This window comes from Mixophyes fleayi, chromosome 8 (assembly GCF_038048845.1).
Source record: "Mixophyes fleayi isolate aMixFle1 chromosome 8, aMixFle1.hap1, whole genome shotgun sequence".
Lineage (NCBI taxonomy): Eukaryota > Metazoa > Chordata > Amphibia > Anura > Limnodynastidae > Mixophyes > Mixophyes fleayi.
Window position 1 is genome coordinate 57,429,194 of NC_134409.1, and position 24,742 is coordinate 57,453,935.

Here is a 24,742-nt window from a genome sequence, read left to right on the forward strand (position 1 = left end):
TGTTACAGAAAGGTTTTGACAAAATGACAAAGTTGCCCATGAAATGGCAGATGAAATTTAATATAGATAAATGTAGGGTTATGCACCTAGGCCATGGTAAGAACCATTCTAGTTCCATACTAAATAGAAAATAATTGGGGGGAAACAGGGAAGGAAAAGGATGTAGGAATACTATTTGACAGAAAAGCGGAATAGCAGCACACAGTGCGAGGCAGTGGCTGCAAATATATAGGAAAATAAATGCATTGAAACATAGTACTACCATTGTACAAGACAAGTTAGGCAACATATTTAATTTGTGGTGCAGTTTTGGGCATTAGAAAATCAGAAATATAAGGTTTGTACACTTTGGAAAAAAGATGCCTTAGAGGTGCCCTAATTAATGTATATAAATACATTTGAGATCAATACAGAGGCATAGCGAGGTTATGCTGCGCCATGGAAAATGCCGTTTATTAGCACCCCTTTTATATAAATTATGTATAGCAACCACACCTAATTAACAATGGGAGAGATGCTTGATTGCAATCCTAAGTTATTTTTTAAAATCCAGGAGCCAACATAAGACATTTTTATATGTTATCCGCTAATAAAAATAGCACATAGGGCCTGATTCATTAAGGAAAGTAAAATAATTGAGTAAGTAGTCTCCTGGACAAAACCATGTTACAATGCAAGGGGTGCAAATTAGTTTTCTATTTTGCACATAAGTTAAATACTGTCAGTTTTTTCATGTAGCACACAAATACTTGGTAGCTTATTTGTACACTGACATTTAAAGTTGATATTTGTGTTCTACGTGAAAAACAGACAGTATTTAACTTATGTGCAAAATAGAAAACTTATTCGCACCTCTTGCATTGTAACATGGTTTTGTCCAGGAGACTACTTACTCAATTCTTTTACTTAACTTTCTTAATGAATCAGGTCCATAGTCCTCATCCCCTTTAAAGACATCATACCCTCTTTAACCCACATCATACCCACCTCTCCTTCCTCAATGCCCTTAATCTTATTTAACTATCCTCCCTCTCACATCTCATTCCCCAATTCCTAAGTATCCTCATTACACACCCTTCTCTATCACCTCTCTTTCCCCCCCTCATCAATGTGGTTATTGCCATAACTAATTGTCCCCATCTCAAAGTTTTCTAGTAATTATTACATGCCCCCCTCTCCCCACTCTTCTCGGTTCACTCATCCTCATTTGCCCCCACCCCACCTTCACAGTTCTATTTGCTGCAGGAGAAATAAAAAATAGCTGCAGTGTATAATAATAGTGTCAGTACCCTAGACTGTGTGGTGGCACCCCCTGTATATAAATGCAAATGCCCCCCCGCCTTACACCCCTGATGCAAAGATTTCTCACACATTACGCTGGGTACACACTACAAAAAATTTCTCCCTATCAGATATCTGTAACGATTTTTCCAATGATTGAAAGTCCTGATGAGCATGCCGATTCATGTGTACACACCTACCTAATTTACCTTCTGTGTTCCTCATCTGTCATAACCATCTACTGAAAAGATCGTGACTCTGTAAACTCTATTGAGATCTGCCTAAACTGCTGGTTGTAAGTGCATACACACTTCAGAATTTGTTCTACATTGTTCCATCTTTGATAGTGATTTTTAGTCAGTTTATAAAATCAAATAAAACAATGCGATGTGCTTTTGTACGATAAAACATGATTGTGGGAGCGTACACATTAATGCAATATCAGTCAGTTTTTTTTGTGATTGGCACGATAATTAGGTGAAAAAGCTGTAGTGTATACCCAATTTTAGTATCAAGGACCAACAAGAGAACAAGAGGTTATCAGTTGCAGATAAAAGAAATGCAGCTTCACCATCAGCATATGAAGGGTTGTTTACTATTAGAGGGGCTATCAAGTTCCATGCCTTATGGGAGAGTGATAGCAAATACACTAATAGAATGTAAGAATCGATCAATAATTAGTCAAAGACATGATAGGGGTAATTGATACAGAGAATTTATGCGATTGTCATCTTTGGTCTCAGAAAGTTATTCCTCCTCCCTGTGAGACTAACACTGGGGATTCTGTTTTGCTTTAATTTAGATCAACACAATCATAATGTATAAAAGGCTGTAATTAATGGACCAGTGTCTTTCTATTCAATTTTACTATGGACTATGAGAGTTAGTAATAACAGTGATTGGAAAATGATACTTAAGCACGTCTTGTAACACAGTAACACGTAAAAACTTTCAATGGTTCTGAAAACATTTGCAAGACCTCCTTTAAAGTTGATGTTAGTCCATTTGCCGTGCACCACATAAAAAATTGCTTTCCACATTTCGGTTGCATCAAACCTTGGGCCCAAGTTTACTTACAAGTATATTACAGTTGCTGTCCCTTGCGTGTCCACCTAAAGCATCTGAACGAGCATTGGGTCCTACTGCTAAAGTGTTAGCAAGATCAGGGCTACACAGGCTGGACTGATCCCGTTATAATAGGAAGACCGTTAGCATGCAATCTCTGTCATAGTGTGAACTTGATCGAGCCTGGTCAGCATGGGGCTATAGACAAAAAAATGTGCACCTCCAAAAGACTACCAGCCTTGTGCTGAAAAGTGCTGGGTCCCTTCCTGGCACCCCTGGGCTTTGCATACCCGGATAATGGTAATAATAAATTGGGGCACTAGCGTGGCAACAATGCCTCCCGAGTGGATCCAGTACATTGGGTTTGTTTTCACTAAGACCCTTCCCCTATTATACTAATATAAAATAAGCAAATAAAACACATAATAATAAAAATAAAAATATTTAAAATATATTTTTATTTAAATAAAGACTTCTTGAAGCCTTCTTTAACCACTTTATTAAGCATATGTTGCATCTTAGCCCTAGCCATATCTACTGTATGTGAATAGATTTGTGCTTGTGTTTGAGCAAATCCATCCAATTTGAAGTTACGCTCATGTATTTTCCTTTAGGTGTGCAACCATTAGGTGCATGAATGTGCCTAGATATGCATCCAAATGCAAAAACAGATATTGTTTTATGGGACAAAATTGTTTAAATGAGATTTAAGTGGTGGAGATGACACATTTAGGGGTTAGCTGCACCCACCAGAGGTTGCACAGAGCACTTTTATGGGACAGTTCCAAAATCTGGAATGAAGAAGTCCTATGGGCATCCTTCTTCTAATAAGTGAGGCAAACAGAAATGTATTTCTACAATGCATATTTTGCAGTATCTCCTCTGAGGCACATTCTCTATCCTTCCTCAAATAATAGGACAAATTTAGTTTGCATACATTTGGGAATATCTTAACACCATTCACACCTACTTTACTTCCTGATCTTAGTCTTCTTACTAAAAGAACTAATTATGCAGTATATGGGCCACACACCACTGTAACATGGCCAAGACCCCCCATACCAATTCCTGGTGCTCCAAAGTTGGGTGGGCTGTGTCAAGATGCCTCTTCCTACTCGGTGTTCTCTGAGGTAGGCGAGGGATGATGACACAATTTACACATAATTAAAGCATATTCCTGTCCACCTTGCAGGTAGTTAAAATGCCCTAAAATTGCCTACTCTCTCAATTGTCTGGAAGGATTCCCCCTAATTGCAGAAAAATACAAATTGTTTCGTATTTTGCAGTTGGTCCATACTGCACCAGGGAAAAATCTTCAGAACCTTGGACTGTTTCTTTTAGTAAGTGACAGTTGGCAATGGCAACTAACATCTTTTTTACGGTTGTTTTTATATTGCAAACAATCCTACAATCTACATGGCTCCCTTTATCAGGGTTAATAAGAAAAAGGCTATCGGGCTTTTACGGCGTGTCATAAGAAAAACCCTAAACGACTTCATTCATCCTCACTACTTTAAATTACAGTACATGAAACAGAGGTGCTCCCGTTTCCATCCAGTCCCTCTCTACGCATGCGTCGGAGTTACCAGCTCTGCGGTCCAGCTGCGCCTGTGCACATACCGCCTCCTGCAGCCCGCGCATGCGCCTCAGTGACAGCTGTCCTCTGTCCAGTGCGGCAGGAAAACCCGCAGCGGCGGCGGGCGGGGAGAAGAGGAAACGGGGGAGGGAGAGTGGGAAGAGGGTGGAGGGGATAGATAAAAGAGATAGAAATAAACGTACAAGAGGAGGGGTAACAAATAAATGAGGAGCAGGAATTTCAACGCTGCCAGGGCCTGTATACCGGGATCTGTCCCATCATCAGTTCTCCCTGGGAAATCTGCAGTCATCTCATACAAGACATCACAAGATCACACCGGATCCCAGACATAGGAGACAGAACAGATACATTTGTGCTGCACGGGGCTACAAGTAAAGGAATCCTCTGTCAGCCTGGAATTTCTGTTAATTGCATCGGATTTGTGCTACAGGAACCCCCATCACGTATGAATCATCTGTGGCATCAGTCAGTGAGTATACCTGGCAGGTCGCTGCTGTAAGGCTACGGGCTACGTATCTTAAGGCTCTATAGTCTTGAGGGTCGCCACAGAAAACACCCTCCGTTCACATCCTAAGCAATCTTTATCGGGTCTAAGCAAGGATCCGTATATTGTACCATGAGCATGACTCTGTCATCAGATGATTTGCTGCTGCTTTTAAAAAAATGACGTTGACTGCTAAATATTGAACATTTGGCGAGGATGTACACAGGGATGTTCTTGCTATACAACGCGCAACTTATTCTAACGTGAAGAAATAATCACTGCAAAGTAAATGAATCACCTATAGGATATGTACATGCCCATGCCAGCATTCCAGTTCTTGACGTTTCCAGTGTAAGATAATCACATGATCACCTGGTGTCTGGAATACAGTAAAATACAGGAGATTCATTCACCCCATGTATAATCAGAATTGCCTCAATCTCACCTTGCTTTGATTAGTGTAAAGCAATGGTTCCAGGTAGACACTAAAGAATAGTTGCATTAAATGAAAAGTTTACTCATTTTATTTTCACTACAGTATTGTGCATGTGTTTTTATGGCCAAACACTAAAATATTCATATAGGGTGGCTGCTATTTGTTTTATGTAAGAAATATTGCAGATCACGGACATCTTACCACGAAGACATCAAACAACAAATGCATTGGAACTTGACCTAAGTTTGAAAGGCATTTATTATTTATATTACCCCTCAAGCATCTCTGCCTGTTGTAAATACATTTGTTCTTCAAAATATAATCCAAAAGGCTCAGAGTAGGCCAAATTAATTCATATTTGGTACAGCTGCAATGGTGCAGGTTTCATTTTTATGCTCACGTTATTGGAATCCATATTAAAATGTTAAACTGACTGATTGGATTTATTCTGCAAATCATGTAAGTTGCAAGGGCCAGCAGGATTCAGCCATGGTGGACATAGCAGAAAGCCGACAGGAGGTGAAAAAATCCTTCATTGTTCCAGCCATCAAACCGTTTGATCACTATGATTTCAACAGGGCCAAGGTGGCCAGTAATCTGGCCTGGTTGGTCGCCAAAGCCTATGGGGCTGGTAAGTTGTTTTTTGTTTGTTTGTTTTTTACTCTGTAGGAAACTGTAGCATTGTGTACACGAAGGCTTGTATGACTCACTATATTTTTAATTATTGATTTTGATTGTGTTCCAGTTATGAATTTTTTAGATTTACAAAAATGTTTTGTAATTTAAATGTTGATATGTCCAATTCTATAGGCATGTCAAGGCACGATAGAACATAAATATAGGAAAATTATATAATTTTACTATATTTATGTTCTATCGTGCCTTGACATGCAGTGTAAAAAAATGTCTGAATTTGGTGGTGCCTGTAGTGCCCTCAGTTAGAAGGTTAACATATCCAGGAATGTTTATGTAATCCAATCTCTTCTGCTTGCGGTAGGATTTTATTGTAGTATCCAATTTGAAGTCAGGCTACACCCTGACCTTTATAAGATGCCATGGCTGGCACTTGCCTTTAAAACTATACTCTATAGTCCTGAAGTAACAATGTAGGAACTCTGGCTCCTAGATTTTTCCTGTTACCCGGAAATAAACTGCACAGCTATTCAAGGGCTTACTGTTTGTTTACATAGTGCTACAAGGTCACAAATATAGGACCATTCATGCAGCAAAACATGGAAATACTGTACAAATAGATCATCTGAGTGTGAAGGATTGTTAACCGAAATGGAGGAGGGCCCCAAAGAGCAACATGGTTAAATTACTGCTTTGGTAAACACTTTAATGGGTTGTGCCCACATAGAATGTCACTTGTGGTGTTGACCGGCACACTGTCACTTGGCTGTTGTAATGTGAATAAGAACAATGTATGGTGAATTGTGCAGCCATTGGCCACAGTACAAAAGTGGCTTCCTGCATTTCTCACTTCAGTTGTTGCTCCTCATTACTAGCACTGTCGTTCTCCATGAACCTTAATTATTCTACTATGTATTTAATTTGTCCAGAATTACCTAACAGCTGGAAATACTGCTATGAGAAAAATGACAAAGGTGATTTAAAGGGTCATGAGAGGAATGCACTGCTGGGTATAACCAGGAGCCAGGTAGCTAAGGTGTCTACATTTTTGGGAGGGTTTTTTTTAGTGTCTTTTTTGTTTTTTGGATTCAATGGCTGCACAACCTTCCAATCCCCTTAAAAGATCCTACCGGCTCCTGGTTTAACTGGTTGTATCCTGAATTCTATGTTACTTTGCTGATCACTGGGTTGGGACTCCACCAATCTCAGAACATGTAACTTCACCTATAAATTGGGCAGGGCAGCACAGTGGCTTAGTGGTTAGCACTTCTGCCTCACAGCGCTGGGATCAATTCCCGACTATGGCCTTGGCTATCTGGAGTTTGTATGCTCCGTGTTTGTGTGGGTTTCCTCCGGGTGCTCCGGTTTCCTCCCACACTCCAAAAACATACTAGTAGGTTAATTGGCTGCTATCAAAATTGACCCTAGTGTCTCTCTCTCTCTATGAATGTTAGGGAATTTAGACTGTAAGCTCCAATGGGGCAGGGACTGACGTGAATGAGTTCTCTGTACAGTGCTGCTGAATCAGTGGCGCTATATAAATAAATGATGATAAATTCTTCAGGTGGAAAAAAAATGTCTAGTAAAATCTGAATTTTTTTTTTTTTTTGTGCCTATTTAAACTAGTTCAAAGGAATGAATTGGTAACCTCATTTCTGGTCAGGAGTTGGCCCACACTACAGTGAGAATTGTTGAATGAAACCTTTTTACAGTCACTGTTGTCTGGTGGTATGAGAATTCAGGGTATGGATCTCAGGATCATTGAAGATAGAGTTTAAAACCCTTATATTCTGCTAACTTGGGGAATGGGGTTAGTGGAGGGAAAAAACGTGGTATTTAGTGGATGGTTCCCTTTAAACTGTGAATAGCAAACAAGATTGCAATTGTTGTTGTAATACCCCATTGCTCTTTGTACCATGTTATTAAAAGGCCACATAGTGTTGTTATGAAAATAAAGCCTACAAACTAGAAACATATCAATATTATTCTTTAGGAAGTGCAAGTTGGACAAAGTTATGTTGATATCAGATACAGGATGTTTCCGACTGGCATCTAGCATCATACATCAATGAAGCTAAACCCCAGTCGCCATGGTGATTGCCAATTGCTCTACCATCCTAACAGCTTCTCTTGACTGCTTAGCATTTACAAATTTCATGCGTAGTTATTGCAAGCATGCTGTGTTATTACTGCCGGCAGAGCTGCACTTGTATATTTTTTGGAAATACTAGTGACCTCATAACCGTGCTTTCTGTGTGTCTGTGTCTGTGTCTGTAGTGCTAACGCAGGGTAATTGCAATAACACAGCATGCATGTGATCTGTGATTGCCAGTATAATTCTGTCCAATGCGTATGTTGACATAAGGTTCGATCTCTGTTTGGGCTGGGTCAGTCATAGTTTGATGTATCAGGGTGGTATACAAGTGTTCTACAGGGCACAGATTGGTATTATTTGCTGAGGAGCACAGGCTGCTGTGCTTGAGGCAGGATGGTATAAGGTGGCATGGCAGACTAGCATATTAATGTGTTGGGTAACAGGCTGGTATAATAGTGTGCTGAGGGGCAAATGGCTGGCATGTAAAAGTATGCTGAAGGCTGAAGGCGCACAAGAGTGGTGTAATATGCAGGTTATTTGGGCTGTACAGCAAATGGTTTGTCCATATTAAGCATTAATTGCTATGTTAACAAGACTTGCAGGATATTATTTTGCTAAGCTGTACCTGCTGATCTGCATCACCACACCCAAGAATTTTTTACAGTGGACCTCATGAGAGCAGCAACTAACTGTCCAAAGGTGACCAGTAACAAATGATTTTGCACTTCCCAAACAGCACTGTAATTATTGTGATAGCTGTGACAAATTAGCACAGTATTAACTTCTATGATAATTGAGGTTCAAAGGAGTCTCTCAAAAGCTCTCTTGAATGACAAAGTCTTTGAAAAACAGCCGTCAAGTCAACTTGAGAATGTTTGGTGGTGTCCAGTATATACAATGTATAATATGAAATTGTAGGTTGATTTTATATATTACAGTGTATCAGCACATCACCCTAAGAATCTCTATTCGTCATTTTCAGAAACGCATAGCCTAGAGAAATACTGTTACTGAGGCCTGTGATTTTAAAGGCTTACAATAAACTGATCAGTCAGACATGTTGTAACAAGGAAAATAATGACACTGCAACTGTGAGGCTGCATAGTCCATTTATACTGTAATTTTTTTTATTTCTGTGGTGTAACTATAATACAAGCACATTGTCCATGCCTACATTTCTCTTCATTCACATCACATAAAAATACTTCACCTTGCTCGCATCTCAAATGAATGAACCACTGTCTGTGTAATCTATATGGCTTCCATTAAATATTGTGTAATCAACTTCAAAATCAGGTGGAGCTAAATTGTCCATGCAAACCAGCCATCCCATAGGGGATACAGTAAACCTTTTTCTTGGAGATTCTCCAGCCAATCCATATAGTTCAAGTGTACGAAAATAAACACTGCACTGTTACTTGTATAGGCCAGTGTTGGCTAACCTGTGACACTCCAGGTGTTTGTGAAATTACAAGTCCCAGCATGCTCTGCCAAAAAATAGCAGCTTATTGCTGGAAGGGTATGCTAGGACTTGTAGTTTTATAACACCTGGAGTGTCACAGGTTAGCCAAGACTGGTATAGGCTATGAGTACTGCTGACTATACCGACCTTGGTGCTCAGGCAGTGAACAGAAATAGAGGAAGTCTAGATGGCGTTTTTGTAGCATATTCTGAACGCTTCAATATGCTGCTAAAACGACCCTCTATTCACTTTAATGGGATTCTAAAAAAAAAGATGCTGTTGAAGACCATCTGGACTTACCCATATAGTTGAACAACAGCTGATATATTGAACACAGCTGCTTTATACAGTTCAAAACAAAGGGCATTTATACAAACTGTGCGCAAAGTGTCTATAAGCCATCTCAATTCAAATGTGTATATATAAGAACTTGGAGATACTAGACTTTTCATACTTTGACTTTTGAATCAACAACTGTCTTTGTCTTCTAGATTTATTTTTCTGGGCAAAATAACCTTGCCAGAGAAGAATGGACTCAAAAGCTAGGCGCCGTTAGTCATTTTTTAGGTGCATAGGCTACTTGGCTCCTGGAATTTTAAATGCATGGTTAAAAATTGAAGCAACATAGAAAACCTAATACTTGATTACTTTATTTGCACACCAGCGATATTGAGTGCCCACTGAACAGCGCCATCTTGTTCCTACTTGCATAAATAATGAATATGCAACCATAGCTGGCCAGATCAGTTTGTGCTCAGCAGACTCTATAAAAATGCCAGCCCAGGGAGATTTCAATAGGATTTCAGTGATACATAAAAATGAAGATGTCCTGTGCTTATAACCTGTCTACTAAAACTTACTTTCTTTTTTTTTTTTTGTTAAATGAAAGTAATCAGTAATGCAATGTTCATCCAATGGGTAGTGTGCAATTAGATAACAAAGGGAGGCACTGTTTTTAGGGGGATTGAAATCCTTTTAAATGTTACCTAAGCTGGGTACACACTACACTGTTTTCGTCCAATAATTGGCTCAAACAGCCGACATACGACCGCTCGTTCAAAAGTCGGGTCAGTGTGTGTAGCGACACGATGGTCGAAAGTCTGGCCAAATGGACGATTGTCGCCTCATTTGGTTGGTCGTACCGTTTAATATTTTCGTTCCAATCTCATTTCCGCTGTGTAGTGTATATAAACTTCCGACCGATCCACAACAGTGAGTATGAAATTACAGTCATTGCTCACGACAATATGGCTGTAAAAAGTCGCTAAAGGGACGTCCGCTCTTCCCTTTATCGTCCTAAACAAGGCTAGTGTGTATGCAGTCCATGGACCGAGCGATCGGACCATCGATCGCATGTAAAATCGCTCGGCATAAAAAGTTGGTTGAAATTTCTGTAGTGTGTACCCAGCTTTACTCATACTTTATCTTTTCACAGACCAATTATATATGCTGAGAGTTATGCTTTAATTTTCTCAAGAGCTACCATCTTTTTTGTTTTCTCGTTTGTGATAAAGACATTCCTCATAGTGCCCATGTTGTCACAGAAATTCTTGTTTGTATTCCCTAAGAAATAAACTTTAAGCAGAGTATCTCTCAGAAATGGGAGTGCACTTTTATTATTATTATTTTATTAATTTTTATTTATAGGGCGCCACTAGGTGTCTGTAGCGCCGTACAGGGACAAACGAAATTACAATACGAGGTGAGACAGCACAGTACAGTAAACAATAAGCACAGTAACTCAGTCAGCTCAAAGCACAGCTAAGGGGGCGGGAGAGGGGAAGGTCCTCCTAAGACAGAGTCCAAGAGGGAGGGCACGGGTGACAGGGAGACCCCCAGAGGGGGGGGGAGGGAGCGAGAGGGGACGGGGGGAAGAGCGTCTTCGAGGAGGAGGGCGAGGTAGCTGGAGAGCAGAGTAAAAGTGGTAAAGACAGGAGGAGAGAGGACCCTGCTCAAAGGAGCGTACAATCTAAGGGGTGGGGTAGACAGACAGAGAGACATGAGGGAGAGAAGGAGGAATGGAGGATAAGGGAAGGGGAAAGAGCGGAAGAGGCAGAAGAAAAGGTAGGAAATTAAGTGGGAAACTGGAAGGCTTTAAGAAAAAGGTGGGTTTTTAAAGCCTGTTTGAAACTGGACAGATTAGGGGAAGTTCTGATGGAGGGAGGGAGCTTGTTCCAATGGAGGGAGGCAGCGCGGGCGAAGTCTTGGATACGTGCATGGGAGGAGGTGATCAGGGGGGAAGAGAGGCGACGGTCATTGGCAGAAAGGAGAGGGCGGGATGGAGCATGAATAGAGAGGAGGGTGGAAATGTAGAGTGCAGTGGCGTTGGCGAGGGCCTTGTATGTAAGAGTGAGGAGCTTGAACAGGATTCTGTAGGGGAATGGGAGCCAGTGAAGGGATAGGTAGAGGGGGGAGACGGAAGAGGAGCGGCGAGAAAGGAAGATAAGCCTAGCGGCTGCGTAAAGTACAGATCGAAGGGGAGCGAGATGAGAGAGGGGGAGGCCAGTAAGGAGGAGGTTGCAGTAGTCCAAGCGGGAGATGATCAGAGAATGAATAAGACATTTAGTGGCATCTTGGGAGAGGAAAGGCCGCATGCGAGCGATGTTCCGCAGCTGGAAGCGGCAGGATTTTTATGGCATAGAATACAAATATATCAACAAAATGTATAGGATAATGAAAGCGTAATTCCAGACTAACATGAAAAAATGACACATTGCACAGAAGACATAGTGAGCCTGATTCATTAGGGCAAAAAAGGAGTAAATTTTCCCTTTAAAGGACAGCTATAACCATCCTTAATGTTTTAGTTTAAGAGATTAAATGAAGACTTCTTTATGACTTAGCAGAGAAATCCTTCATGCAAATGTGTGATGATTAAGCATTAAATTTTCATTGTCTAATCTTATTTGTGATCAATCAAGTTGGACAGTTGGTGCTAAACTGTGTGTCCTCAGGATACCCAAACAACACAGATTTAATCCAGCAGGTTTTAAAATTTTGGTCACCCATCAATCAAACTAATTGCACAATCAACACAATTTATAGTTAAACCGTTTAATTGCTGAACTTCAGGACTTGCTTCGTCTGTCTAAGCTAAGATTGGTTATAGAAATCATTGTTCAAACATCAAATTGTTCCCTGTTTGGGTTGTATTAAGGTGCCCACACACAGGTCAATCTTGCCACATGACCCAAGAGTTGAGTGACAAGATTATTGTTCAGTTTAGACATACACAATGGTTAAATCAGATGAGATTCAACTGTTTGGCGCTAGAATAAAGTAGCTAAATCACTTCTGGCCTCACTGTGGCAGATGATCGTGCACATAGGCAGATAACCTAATTTTCTGCCATGCCGATAATGATCCTATAGTGTGTATAGTTTTTTGTTTTGTGGTGTGTGGCTACTCTATTGGGCAACTCGAGTACATTGTTTGGTAGGTAGAAAGGACAGTACCTCAGGAATCTTCCTGACATTCCATGGTAAACAGATATTACACATTGAAATATATTTATTAAAGGTTCTGTAGTGCTGACATCCTTTCTCCTTGTGTGCATTCATTTAGCACTACACCCTAGTATAGTAACTTTTTTTTTTTTTCTTTTTATTCACCATAATGCGTTGCTTTTTATAGAAACAATTTACCAAAATCCTATTCAACATCATCCAAAAACGTATCCATCCAGATATTTTCTGTCACTATTTTTCCAATAGGGCCATATAGCAAAACCACACATAGGCTATTGAATTGGTAACTCGGTGGACTAGAATTAGTGACTGACTATTTTACTGCCTCAGTCATTACCCTTGAGAGATATTATTTTTGTGGAATCATTCATTTCAGCAGTGGAAAGAACACATTACAATATCAGTATTCCATCAGGAGTCAGTATCACATGACTTCTAATCTGCAGTAGATGCTAGAAGCAGTGCTATGTTAAACTTCCCTGTGTATATATCTTGTGTCTGGATGGTACATTTGATAATATTGAGCTTAAAATTGCTTCACTGCTATTAGTTGTTTGATATTTCTAGTGTAATGCTGGTATTGCTAGCCTTCTGCTACTCATAACAAATGTCCCCTAAGCAGGACATAGTTGGCAATAAATCTCATTCATAGGGTCGATGTCAGCCACTTTGGTCTATTTGCAGCCTTATTATAAGGCCCAGAAGGAGAATTATGGAGGTCATGAAGGATCATCAATTAATATTCATAAATAAATGCATAATTAACATTACAATAATACATATGTGCTAACCAGGAAGCATTGTTTTTATTCATGTTTAGCCATATGGATTAATGGATACATCTCTTTATAAGGCAGATTAGACTAGTGAAATATTACCATGTGAATGAGCCCTTAGATTGGCAGTAAGAATCTGTAAATATGACTGTGTGTAGGACATAAGCTGCGACACTACATTTATACCAATAGTTTGAAAGAGAGAAATCTGAAAAGGTATCGATAGCAGCCAGTCTACAGTCATGAGCAGTGTCGGACTGGGGCATGAAAGACCCACCAGGGGAATGCAATGATAGGGGCCACTGAAATAGGGTGTGGACCATCGCAAACCCTGAGGAGGTGTGGCCAGCCACCAGAGGTGCAGAAAGAAAGCAAAATAACTATTTTTGTGTGTGTGTGTGTGCTCTCCTTCTGGTACAGTGTCAGAAAGCAAGAATTATCACTCAGGTGACTGGGGCAGTGATTCGTATTTTCATCCAACACATGGGACACATGGTGGGTTGAAGTGGAGTTAGGGCAGAGGCAAAGGCAATATTTCTACAGGGGGGTTTCCATGCCATGCTACCAGAGTAGGCATGACTTGGCATCATTGGCAATCATTTTAGCCAGTTTTAGGCTGCTTTCCAACCCCTTCCCATCCACTTGAAAGTCACCGGCAATGTTGTGTGCACGTAACAGTAATGCACACAGCATTGTCTTTTACAAGCAGAGTAGTGTGAAGCGGGACATACCTTCCATTTCTTCTTTGCAATGGAAAGAAAATCCTTACTAATGAAGAAAGTCACCACAATGGGGACTGCCCCACCAGAATTGGGACAATTAGAAGACTGCCCTTCTAACTCCTACCTGTTCTTGCAGATTTCACTTCTTGCTCCTGCTGCCGGTGTCTTAAGCTCAGCTGCTACTTGTTTGCATCCTGGAATGTTGGGGCCCTGTTTGGAAAAAGGAATAGATACATGAAATATGGAATGCCTAGCAATGCATGAACCCTCTAGGCCTCACTCCCCCAAACCACCCCTACATTAAATCAATAGCACCCAAGTTTAATATACATCAGCCTCAACATTAAATTAATAGCCTTCACATTTAGTAACTTTACCTGTTTCCCCCCAAATAGCCCTGACATTAAATATTTTTAGTATTCACATTTAATAAATAGCCCCCCCTTCTCCGTAATATCCACCCAAAATTCAATTATTAGCCCCCAAACCATCCCGGCATTAATTAAATGGTACCATCACCACAAATTTAAATTGAGGTATTATCATTACCCTCCTTATTAAATTAAAAGCCCCCATCTTGACCCCACCAATAAATTAATATTTTATGCTAAGGCCTAGACCTCACATTAAATTAATAGCCCAGGCACCCCAGCCATATTACATAAAGGCCCTCCTTCCCCTCATACTTGCATTCTTACATACCGTGGAGGCATGTAGTGTAGAACCTTCCTACCTAGTTCTCTGCACCCTGCCCTCCTCCTTCCTGGTTCTCACCAGTTTGGTAGGCACCTTTCATCATACTCCAAGGCCAAACCAGCATTTTCAATAGATAACTTGTTTATACAAAAATTGTAATGTGTCTGATTAGCCAACACATCTTCCTATTTAGAAACTGTCGCATGGAAGGCTACACTTGAATAATGGCAATTGACAGTATTGGATGTCAGTATAGAAAAAGGATTTTAGAATTCAAACACCACGGTTCTTAGACTTATTTTTTTTTTTCTTTACTAGGACCTGACTTTTATGTCTGTGAACCGACTTTCTGACCCACTGTTCAGTTTCTTTATTGATAATGTGCTTCTTTTCAATTTTACAAATTAAATCTGTTGAAGCTTGTACAAATATCCTGTTTAAAATTATTATTAGTTATTGTTTTCAGTTGGTAGTACCCACCAGGCTTGATAGAATGGGTCATTGGAACCCAACCACAATTGCTTGATGACCTATATTTTGATCTTGGAACACTTGGTATGTTACGTTATGATCCCACCCCAACCTCTGTTCTAAGATGTCCTTACTTCATTTTGTTTCACTCCTGGACCTGGAATATGAACCAAAGAGGGAAAATATGTGTGTTAAGATTCTTCTGCAATGAATGAGTCAGATGAGCAATTTACAGCCAGGAGCCGTGTAATGCTTCACAGCCTCTTCTTAATCTGCTCTGACAGATATGTGTAATTACTGTGAACATTTAAACTAGGCAATCCTGTGTGCAAATCAGACTTATTTCTTTCCTTTCAAAAGAAAATATTATCCGGATTTCCAGACATCATCCAGAAAAGTCCACAAGTAATTATTTCTCCACTTGCTTTAATTAAATTATTTTTAAAGAGAAATTATCACTTTATGAACAGTTATGGCAATTAAATCCACCAGGAAGGTAGCTGAGTAGCATATAAGTGAAGGTTAAGAATCACACTATCTAGTTGTTCCTTGTATTTGCCCTATGTTCATTTTCCATACATACTGAAATATCTTTATTTCCACTGCAGTCAAAAGAAGTGACATTATATAGAAGAGGTGCATAACGTAGTTGTTGATTAAATATAGCCTTTATACTTTTAAAAGGGTGGTTAGCTATATATATATATATATATATATATATATATATATATATATATATATATGTGTGTGTGTTGTAGAGAAACTATAGAGGTTAAATGAAACCACATTTTCACAAAATATAGCGGTAAGTGTTTGATCACGCTGCATGTTAATAAGATGTAGTCTCTCTTCTCCCAGGACATTCGTTCACATGTAGTGTTTGTACGCATGTATACTTTGATCCTATGCTAAGTAAACTGTTCAAAAATGTTCTATATTAAACCTTTCATCATCCTATAGCTATATAACTGTGTACTTACTGTCCTGCTACAAAACTCTTTAGTACATAATCAATGAGTGGCTCAGATTATACCCTATTCAGCTTTCACTCTGTGGTTGGTCATTTCTTATTAATTTCCATAGCTATTGCATAAATAAGAAACTATGTCTGTGGGTGATCACCACAAGCCATTCCATGATCTAATTTTGTGGATAAGAGCCCTCTCTGTCAGATTGCCTGTCAACAGAGCCGATAATCCCAACTAATCTGTTTTTTTGTCTTGTTTTGTTTTTTTTACTCTAATTGCTTACAGTCAGTGTTTGGGCAAAAATTACCTATGAGGATGACATATAAACATTAAAGTTGCTGGTATAATTCTTAACTTTTTTGTTGTGCTCAAAAAAAAAAAATAAAAAAAATGATTTGTTTCTGAAATAATCACTTGTCTTTCTAATTGGCCAAGTTGAATTTTTTTTGTTTTTTTGTTTGAAGGGTTACAGGCCTTTGATTTAATCTAAATCACACTGAATCATGTCATTGCATGTGTGTATTTTTGCGGTTGATGCAATGGAAATGCGGTAGCTTAGTTTATTGGAAAACAACAGGCATGTTACAGGTAGTTTAAAATGAAAACAAATTGCAAATGTAACTTTTTGACCACTATGGTGAAAATATACTCTTGATAACAACTACGTTAGATTCATAATATGCAGCGATCAACCTGAAAATAAAGGTGTATTGACTATATAAAATATTTGACACACTCCAAGCATCATTCTGTTTTTACAAAGATCAGAAATGCCACAGTGTCCAACAAGAATTTGATTTGTGTAAACTGAAGATCTGACCTGTTGTCTTTTGATCATCCACAGAAAATGTCCCAGAGGAACTTCAAGAACCTTTCTACACAGATCAGTATGACCAGGAGCACATTAAGCCACCAGTGGTGAACCTTCTGCTTTCTGCAGACTTGTACTGCCGAGCGGGGAGCCTCATTCTAAAGAGTGACACAGCCAAACCTCTTCTGGGCCACGATGCCGTCATTCAGGCCTTGGCACAGCGTGGCCTCTATGTTACTGACCGTGAAAAGCTAGTGACGGAGAGGGACCTGAGAAAAAAGCCCATTCAAATGGTAAGAGACCTTGATAATGGCTGATTTTATGTTCGGTGAGTTTTATAAACTGTGGAAGAATATAGTGATCCGATACTGGGCAGTATGACTGTGTCGGTCATCAATACAACTGGATAAAATATTGTGGACTAATACATCTTAATGTTATAAATATATATAAAGGTAAAATTATCTCAGGGTGTTTTCCCTTCTTTGTATAATTTTTTGCATTTTCATTTGTTTTCTATCTGCTTGTTTGAACCTTCATTCTGTTTACTTGAGCAGTGAGCCTGCAGCCTGTATTATTATGATTGCTAATCCTGTTGCAGAAACTTTGCTTGACCTTAAAGAACAGATAGAGATGCAGTTTAATTTTTTTTATTTCATTTCGTTTAGGAAACGCACTTGGTGCTACCAGTCTTCTTTCAATGTGCAATCCCAAGTGAAAGAGAGAAAATGCTAAAATTAAAATCTTAATATTTTGTTGCTCAGCAAATATTTCTTAAAAGCAGATAAATTGCAACTTTGTTATTTTTCTAGTTTTATAAACCACCCCACTACAACACAAAGTGTGGCAAAATTAAGATTTATTTTTTACATGTACCAAAAGTTTTCTATAAATTTGTAAAATATATATTTTTGCATGAGGCAGCGTTATCGTAACATTAAACTTATGATATTCATGTCTATTATAAGAATTAATGTACCTCAACTGTAAATTGTTATGAATATTAGAAGTCGCCTTGTATTTATGTGACGTGTATAAAGGCATTTTGTCTACATCCTGGTGCTTTTATAGGGCACAGAACTCTTCTGTAACTTTTAATATTCATATATGTAGTGAGTACATTATACCATAGGTAGCCTTTACTTACTAAAGCTATCGTTCTCTATTGAAATGTCCAGCTTTGAGCAAGGAAATCTTCACGCAATAAACAGCAACTTCACTAAACTGTAGTAGTATAATAATATAAGTAATCCAAGCTATCTTTATATATAAAAATCTGTTTATTGCAAATGGTACAGCTTGTACATATGTGAACAATTTTGCGCATACAGTTGAATAATTTAAGATACAATTGGCTGTTTCACCGCATTTTTTGTGAACAAAACTGTAATCTATGCAAATGCACTTTTCTTTTTGATAGGTTTATTTGCTAAACCATATTTGGATATGGAATAGGGGGGAGAGACAATAAGGGTGGGGTGGAGATTATTTGGAGAATAGGGCTTCAATTATTCCATTGAGTGTATGATGTGGTTTCTTTGAACTCTGTCCATTCAGGCCATAAAAGATAAAATATTCTATATTTATCGCCTGAGGAATAGATCAGGTCATCCATAGACATGTAAAAGTCTAAGCGATCAAACCATTCTTTTATAGATGGGACTGTAGGTGACTTCCAGTGGACCGGTATCACAGCCCTAGCTGCGTTGTCTAGATATTTCACAGAAGACTTTTTGTGTTGGGAGATGGGCATTTTTGTATCGTTTAGTAGGCAATAGGCTGGACAATTTGGCAAAGCATGACCCACTATGGCATTGGAAAGGGATATAACTGTATCCCAGAAGGGTCTAAGGGACCAAACTATATTTTTTAATTAGAGAAACTACTAAGAACCCTAATCTTAAATAATAATAATAATAATAAAAAATGTGTTTAATGATGGTTACCCATTATTATAACTTCCTTTGCTTAAATGTGTTTTGAAAGCGAGAAGACTGAAGAGTGCGTAATGAAAACTCTGTTCTAATTATAATAATTACAAACCTATTTAAAATGGTGAAACATAAATATTGGCAGACAAAGAACTACCTCAGGTATAGCCCTTTATTTTGTAATAATAGTTAATACCGGTAATGATAGCTAGGAATGACAGCCCATGTACAATAGACACTCAGCTGGATGAGAGGCATATGTATATTGTCTCTTCTAGTGCTGATGGACAGCAGTTAGTTATGGACAATTTGTCAGCTGGGAGCATATTGTCTGAGCATCAGATGCTGTGTTGAATTAAGCTGGTATTATTACACTGCAACAATATCAAAGCCTAGTAAGTGAGATAATTACTTTGAGTTGACAGTCTCTGTCATTGAAGATGTTGGAAGAATAATAGATTTTTTTAATGTGCAAAAGACTTTGTTTTTTTTTTTTGAAATATAGCACAACTAGGTTTAAATTGGAGATATAATATTGTGTGTGTATATATATATATATATATATAATATATATATATATATATATATATATATATATATATATATATATATATATACACACACACACAAATGTACATGTAGGCATGATTGATTTAAAGTGAGTGTTTCAATGATCGGGAAGTGGACATGATCCTTGAAATGCAGTTGTTGGACAAGAAAATTAATACATAAATAAACAGTCAAGTGCCTGCATAGTTTCTGGTTTGTAAATGATCCTGTATATTAGCCGTAAGGCTATGTTCAGAAAAGCATTTTTCCTTTTCATATTAATAATCTCCAAAAACTAATTTCCATTCACCTAAATAGATAGATGTGAAGGAAAATAAATTCCAAAGTTAGTGGGGTGTTTTTTTTTTTTATTTTGTATTCCTTTTGTCCAGCAACTGCATTTCAAGGATCGTGCCCACTTCACGGCCATTGGAACACCCACTTTAAATCAATCATGCCTACATGTGTGGGTTGGCGGATTCTCAAATAGTGGGAAAAAAGTCACGTTAAAGTCAAACCTACTACTATTTTAGGACCACCCCTTTCATTGTTTTCAACTTTTTTTCTTCTTCTAAAATACTTAGCTGTTTAGCCTGTTTGATCAGGAGTGAGTGAGCATCTATTTTGTGTTTACATTGGGTTTTGCTTTGTCTGTAATTGCACCTTCCTGCACTAGTACTGGAAGGCGCAATATATGTTGCACTATAAGTATAGGGCCGAGGTTGGGTTCCCAGCACCACTAACCAGCTGGAAAATACAAGTCCTTCTGCTGGGAGGAAAAGGTTGTGCAGTTTCCTGTAAAATGGGAAACGCCATCCTAAAGGCACTTTCTACCCCTTCTGCCAACTCATTTGTATGTCAAAGTAAAGGATGCAGAGGCTTGCACAGTATTTTGTGTGTGGGGGTTGTTTTCTTTTTTTGCTTTCTTTTTTTTAATAAACAAATTGGATCTTCAAGTGCTAGAGTTTAACTTAACAAAAACATAACAAATGTCTTTGTAGTTTCAATTATTTTCCATTCCCTTAAAGCCATCCACAGACAAAGAACTCAGTACTAAGGAACAGTATGTTATTAATACTACATAAAGGATAGGCTTCTAGCAAGTTTTATTATATCCAATTAAAGGCATTGAAACACATAAAAACAAAACAAAACATACCTGGTTACTAAAACATTTGTATTGGCGTTTTTCAGCCAAATTAAAGCTTGTATTCGGTCGTAATGGGCACAATTGTTCTGACCCACTTAGGAGCCAATTGGCCCACAAAATTAGGTTCACATAGTTTGAGACTTGGGGGTAAATTTATCAAGCTGCGAGTTTGAAAAAGTGGAGATGTTGCTTATAGCAACCAATTAGATTCTAGCTGTCATTTTGTAGAATGTACTAATTGACAGCAACAATTTGCTTGGTTGCTATTGGCAACATCTCCACTTTTTCAAACCCCCAGCTTGATAAATTTATCCCTTAGTCTCTTTATAAATTAAACCCCCATCCGCTTGTTGAGGTGGTCACCTCAGAGTAAATTAGTCTGTAAACCTGTTGGTGTATGTCCGTGAGTATCAGCCCAATCTCCAATCACATGAAGCTGCAGCCACTCTAACCAATCTGCTGAAAAAAAATCTCAGTTTGAATAATAAACATTTCTCAAAACAGAGCAATTCCCACCTGAGACTGTATTCTCCTTCAGTTATAGGCGCTGATGCGTTTCAGCTTTACAAGACTTTATCAAAACATTCTATCTCTGTAAGTTTCATGTTTAAAATACCCTTCAGCGGCCTTTAATTAGGATTCTCGTCCTTCCATTCATTAGTCAAAAGCTGTGCACTCTTAGAATAAAACTTTCTTGAAAGTTCACAAACCCTATTCAAAATGCCAATGTAACAGTATAAGTCAACCCCTTTTTGTACCCAAACATTTTAAACATAGTATTTACAGAAATGTTTAAATTCAGTTAGGAAAGGGAAAGCACACATATAATTCACAAACAAATAAGCTCTGGGTTTCCCCTTTCAATAAAATTTTGCATAACCCTTTATTCAATATTCATACAAAAGGGAGACATGTACTAGTCCCTTGTAACCTACCACTGTACCTTAAACTATGCCACTTAAGCTTGTGTTTTACTGTGACCTATCTGTAAAATAAAAAAATAAAGTGTTGGCCAAAGGACAGATACAAAACAGACTGTCTCCCATGTCTCACTCATGAATCAGGAAGGAGGCATAGCGGCACAGCATTTTAATACAAAAACTAAAAAAGTTTACATTTTTTTCACCAAACATTTATCCTGCCGGACCTGCAAACCCACGAAAGTCTGTGCAGTGTGCTCGAACAGGCAGTTTAAAAATCCAAATAAAGGCATACTTTGTTATGCATGGAGTGAACAATTGGGCTTATTTGTCCATGTAGAAACATGATGCACACCTCCATATTTTGAACATTATTATTATTATTTCTAAGGTTCCACAAGGGGTCAGAGGTGCCATACAGAGAGTATACAGTAAGACATAACATAGATAAAACAGGACAAAACAATAAAGGCAAAAACGGTACAATAACAATCTAGGCAAAGCACTACTATATAGACAGAACTATATTCTGGCCTGGCAAGGATTAGCGTAACCAGCACTAAGGAGCTAGGAGGAGATAACCTCTCACTAAAGAAAGCATGAGGCATGGGACCATGGCGGAATGAAAGGAAGCAAAACCGTACTAGCTGAACCTGTATCTAATAAAGTGGGTGCGGTAAACAGGATCAGAATCCTTAATTGAGTAAAGAAGAGAAGGCACTGGCATGGTGATGGTAATGATAGTACAGATAGGAGGACATGAGGGAAGAGGGCTCTGTTTGTGAGAACTTACAATCTAAAGCCTTTGATATGTATTAATACATATTAATAACTGTTTTCAGTGCTTGTGCATGTGGTTGAGTAGATAACATTGTCTGTGATGTCCCAGGAAGTGATGGAGTTTACATCCTTTGCTGAAAATTTGATTTCCTGTGATTCATTTCTGTCAGTCTGAGAGAAGTGTAAGCAGCCATTTTATGGGCTGAACCATTGTTTATGATTATGCAGTCATAGGCTGAACATGTCTGCCCTCCACTTTAAGGAGTCTGTAGGCTGGGAATGTTTACTGCTGTGAAAAATGATGTTAGGTTCACTTAAATATTGAAGATTAAGATCAGGAGCTTGTGTAATAAGAGTGAGGTTGCCATAGATACTTTTGTACTGATTGTCTGCTCAGCGTGACTTTTGCAGGCTAAGACTTACTGGATGTATTATTGCATAGAAGGCGATAACCAGGAAATGTCTGTTTATGCTATTCAGTGTTTGCTATCAATGTAGCTCTGTCAGATGATTATTCTGAATATTACACCACCTGCTATATTCCTCGTCAATTACCATGTCATTATCTCTCCACTTTTATTTATTTTCTATAGAGCTGCAGTTTGGATGTGTATATGTGTGTGTATGTATGTATATGTGTATATATGTGTGTGTGTGTGTATATATGTATATATATATATATATATATATATATATATATATATATATATATATATATATATATATATATATATATATATATATATATATATATATATATATATTCACACAAATATTATATACATACATAATTTTCTTTTATTCAGAATTGTTTGAGTTCACTTTTTTATTATTTGCAATATATTTTTTATTTTCTTAAAATATTTTCTTTAAATGAACTATTTTATTTTGTTTCACCATTATCATTGAGGGGGAAATTTGCATGAAGATATTGTACAATTTTTCAAAAACTAGATGAGCAATTAGGTTGACGTCACTATTGGAAAAAGTTCTACGGGAGGGGAAATTATAAGCAATGTTTGATTTTCTGTACATCAAGAGCTGTAATTCTTGCTTTTCACAAATTTCCAACAAACACATAATGGAACCACCTGGGAGGCCCATCATGCCTGGAATTAAATCTCTTAGACCACATTTATCCAAATGTTTCTTTTTTGCAACCTTTTGGTGTATCAGTTGTCTTTCACAGAGGACTCTACGACCATTCACGGTCCATTACTGACCATGAACAATGCATTGAAGCCATCTTGTCATTTCTATGGCAGTCTAATTTTAAAGATGTCATTTCTTATTATTATTATCATTTATTTGTTGGGCGCCACAGGGTTTTCGCAGCGCCTTACATAGTATGAACAGTAGACCATACAGGGTAAAAGATTACAGAACAATAAACACTAAGTACCAATGCTTCAGAAACTCCGGGCAGACATATGGAGTGAGGGCGGAGCAGAAGAGTCGGTATGGAGACAGGAGGGGAGAGGGGCCCTGCTCATGCGAGCTTACATCCTAAGGGAGATTCTTATTGAATGTAGTCCGCTTTTGCTGAATCACATTTATTTCAAATATAAAGATGCCTTCTTCTTGCAACATCTAGGAGTTGCGATGGGGACCTCAGGGGCTCCTTGTCTGGCAACTTTCACATCTGGTCCAACAGCCCCTTTAGAGAATAGATCAGGAAAACTGCAGAGACAATCTAATCTTTCTTTAAACAAACTTAGAGTTTACACTTTCAGTAAGTAATAATATTGTGTTTTTTAAATCTATGTATTAAGCCCCAAGGCTCTTGGTTGACTTTTATACCCACGTCAATGAAGTAGACGCCAACACATATTTGGATGCACGGAGTGGGCATAAGAACTCTTGGTTTAGATCTTTCCCCAAGAGTCAGCTTCTTAGAATTAAAAACAATTGTAATATGGAGGATGGCTATGAAGGGAGTATCTTTTTCTTATGGAACACTTTAAATAGAATTAATATGGTGCCGTCCTTCTGTGCACACAATTAGAACATTGTGTGAACGTTTATATGAATACCAAGGGTATAGCAAAATTAATCCCACATTTGAAATTTATAGGCATTTTGTCTGCTGCTTTAAGTTAAAAATAAACCTATTGGATTTATGATTAAGACAGGATTTAATGACCACTTTTAATTTTAATGTTTTTTTAAGAAGATGGTTGGATAAGAATGTATTGGTGTGTTGTTTTTTTTGTTTGTTTTTATTGTTTTTTTTTTCCAATTTCAGTTTTTTATTGTTCTTCAGATAACCTTTAGGAATAGAGTTGCATATGAACGCGTTATAATCTTAGTCCATTAACTGCAACATCTTCGAGATATGTATGTGTATATGTGTGTGTATATAATTTATGTGTGTGTAGTTATATATATATTACACACACTGTTCTTTTATATCATGGTGTTTATAGTGTTCTCTGAATTGGCTGAGAA

The 24,742-nt window shown here is 38.1% G+C and overlaps 1 protein-coding gene across 2 annotated transcripts in view; it reads left to right on the plus strand.

The window, feature by feature from the left end:
• Positions 1–4,091: 4,091 nt before the first annotated feature.
• The window catches only part of CAMSAP2 (calmodulin regulated spectrin associated protein family member 2), a 79,349-nt gene continuing 58,698 nt past the window's right edge, over positions 4,092–24,742 (plus strand). For both annotated transcript variants that reach the window (XM_075182599.1, XM_075182600.1), the window contains exons 1-2: positions 4,092–5,494; positions 16,998–17,257. In XM_075182599.1, the coding sequence (XP_075038700.1) occupies positions 5,353–5,494; positions 16,998–17,257 (402 nt within the window). In that variant the 5' untranslated portion in view covers positions 4,092–5,352. The remainder of the gene's footprint in view (positions 5,495–16,997; positions 17,258–24,742) is intronic.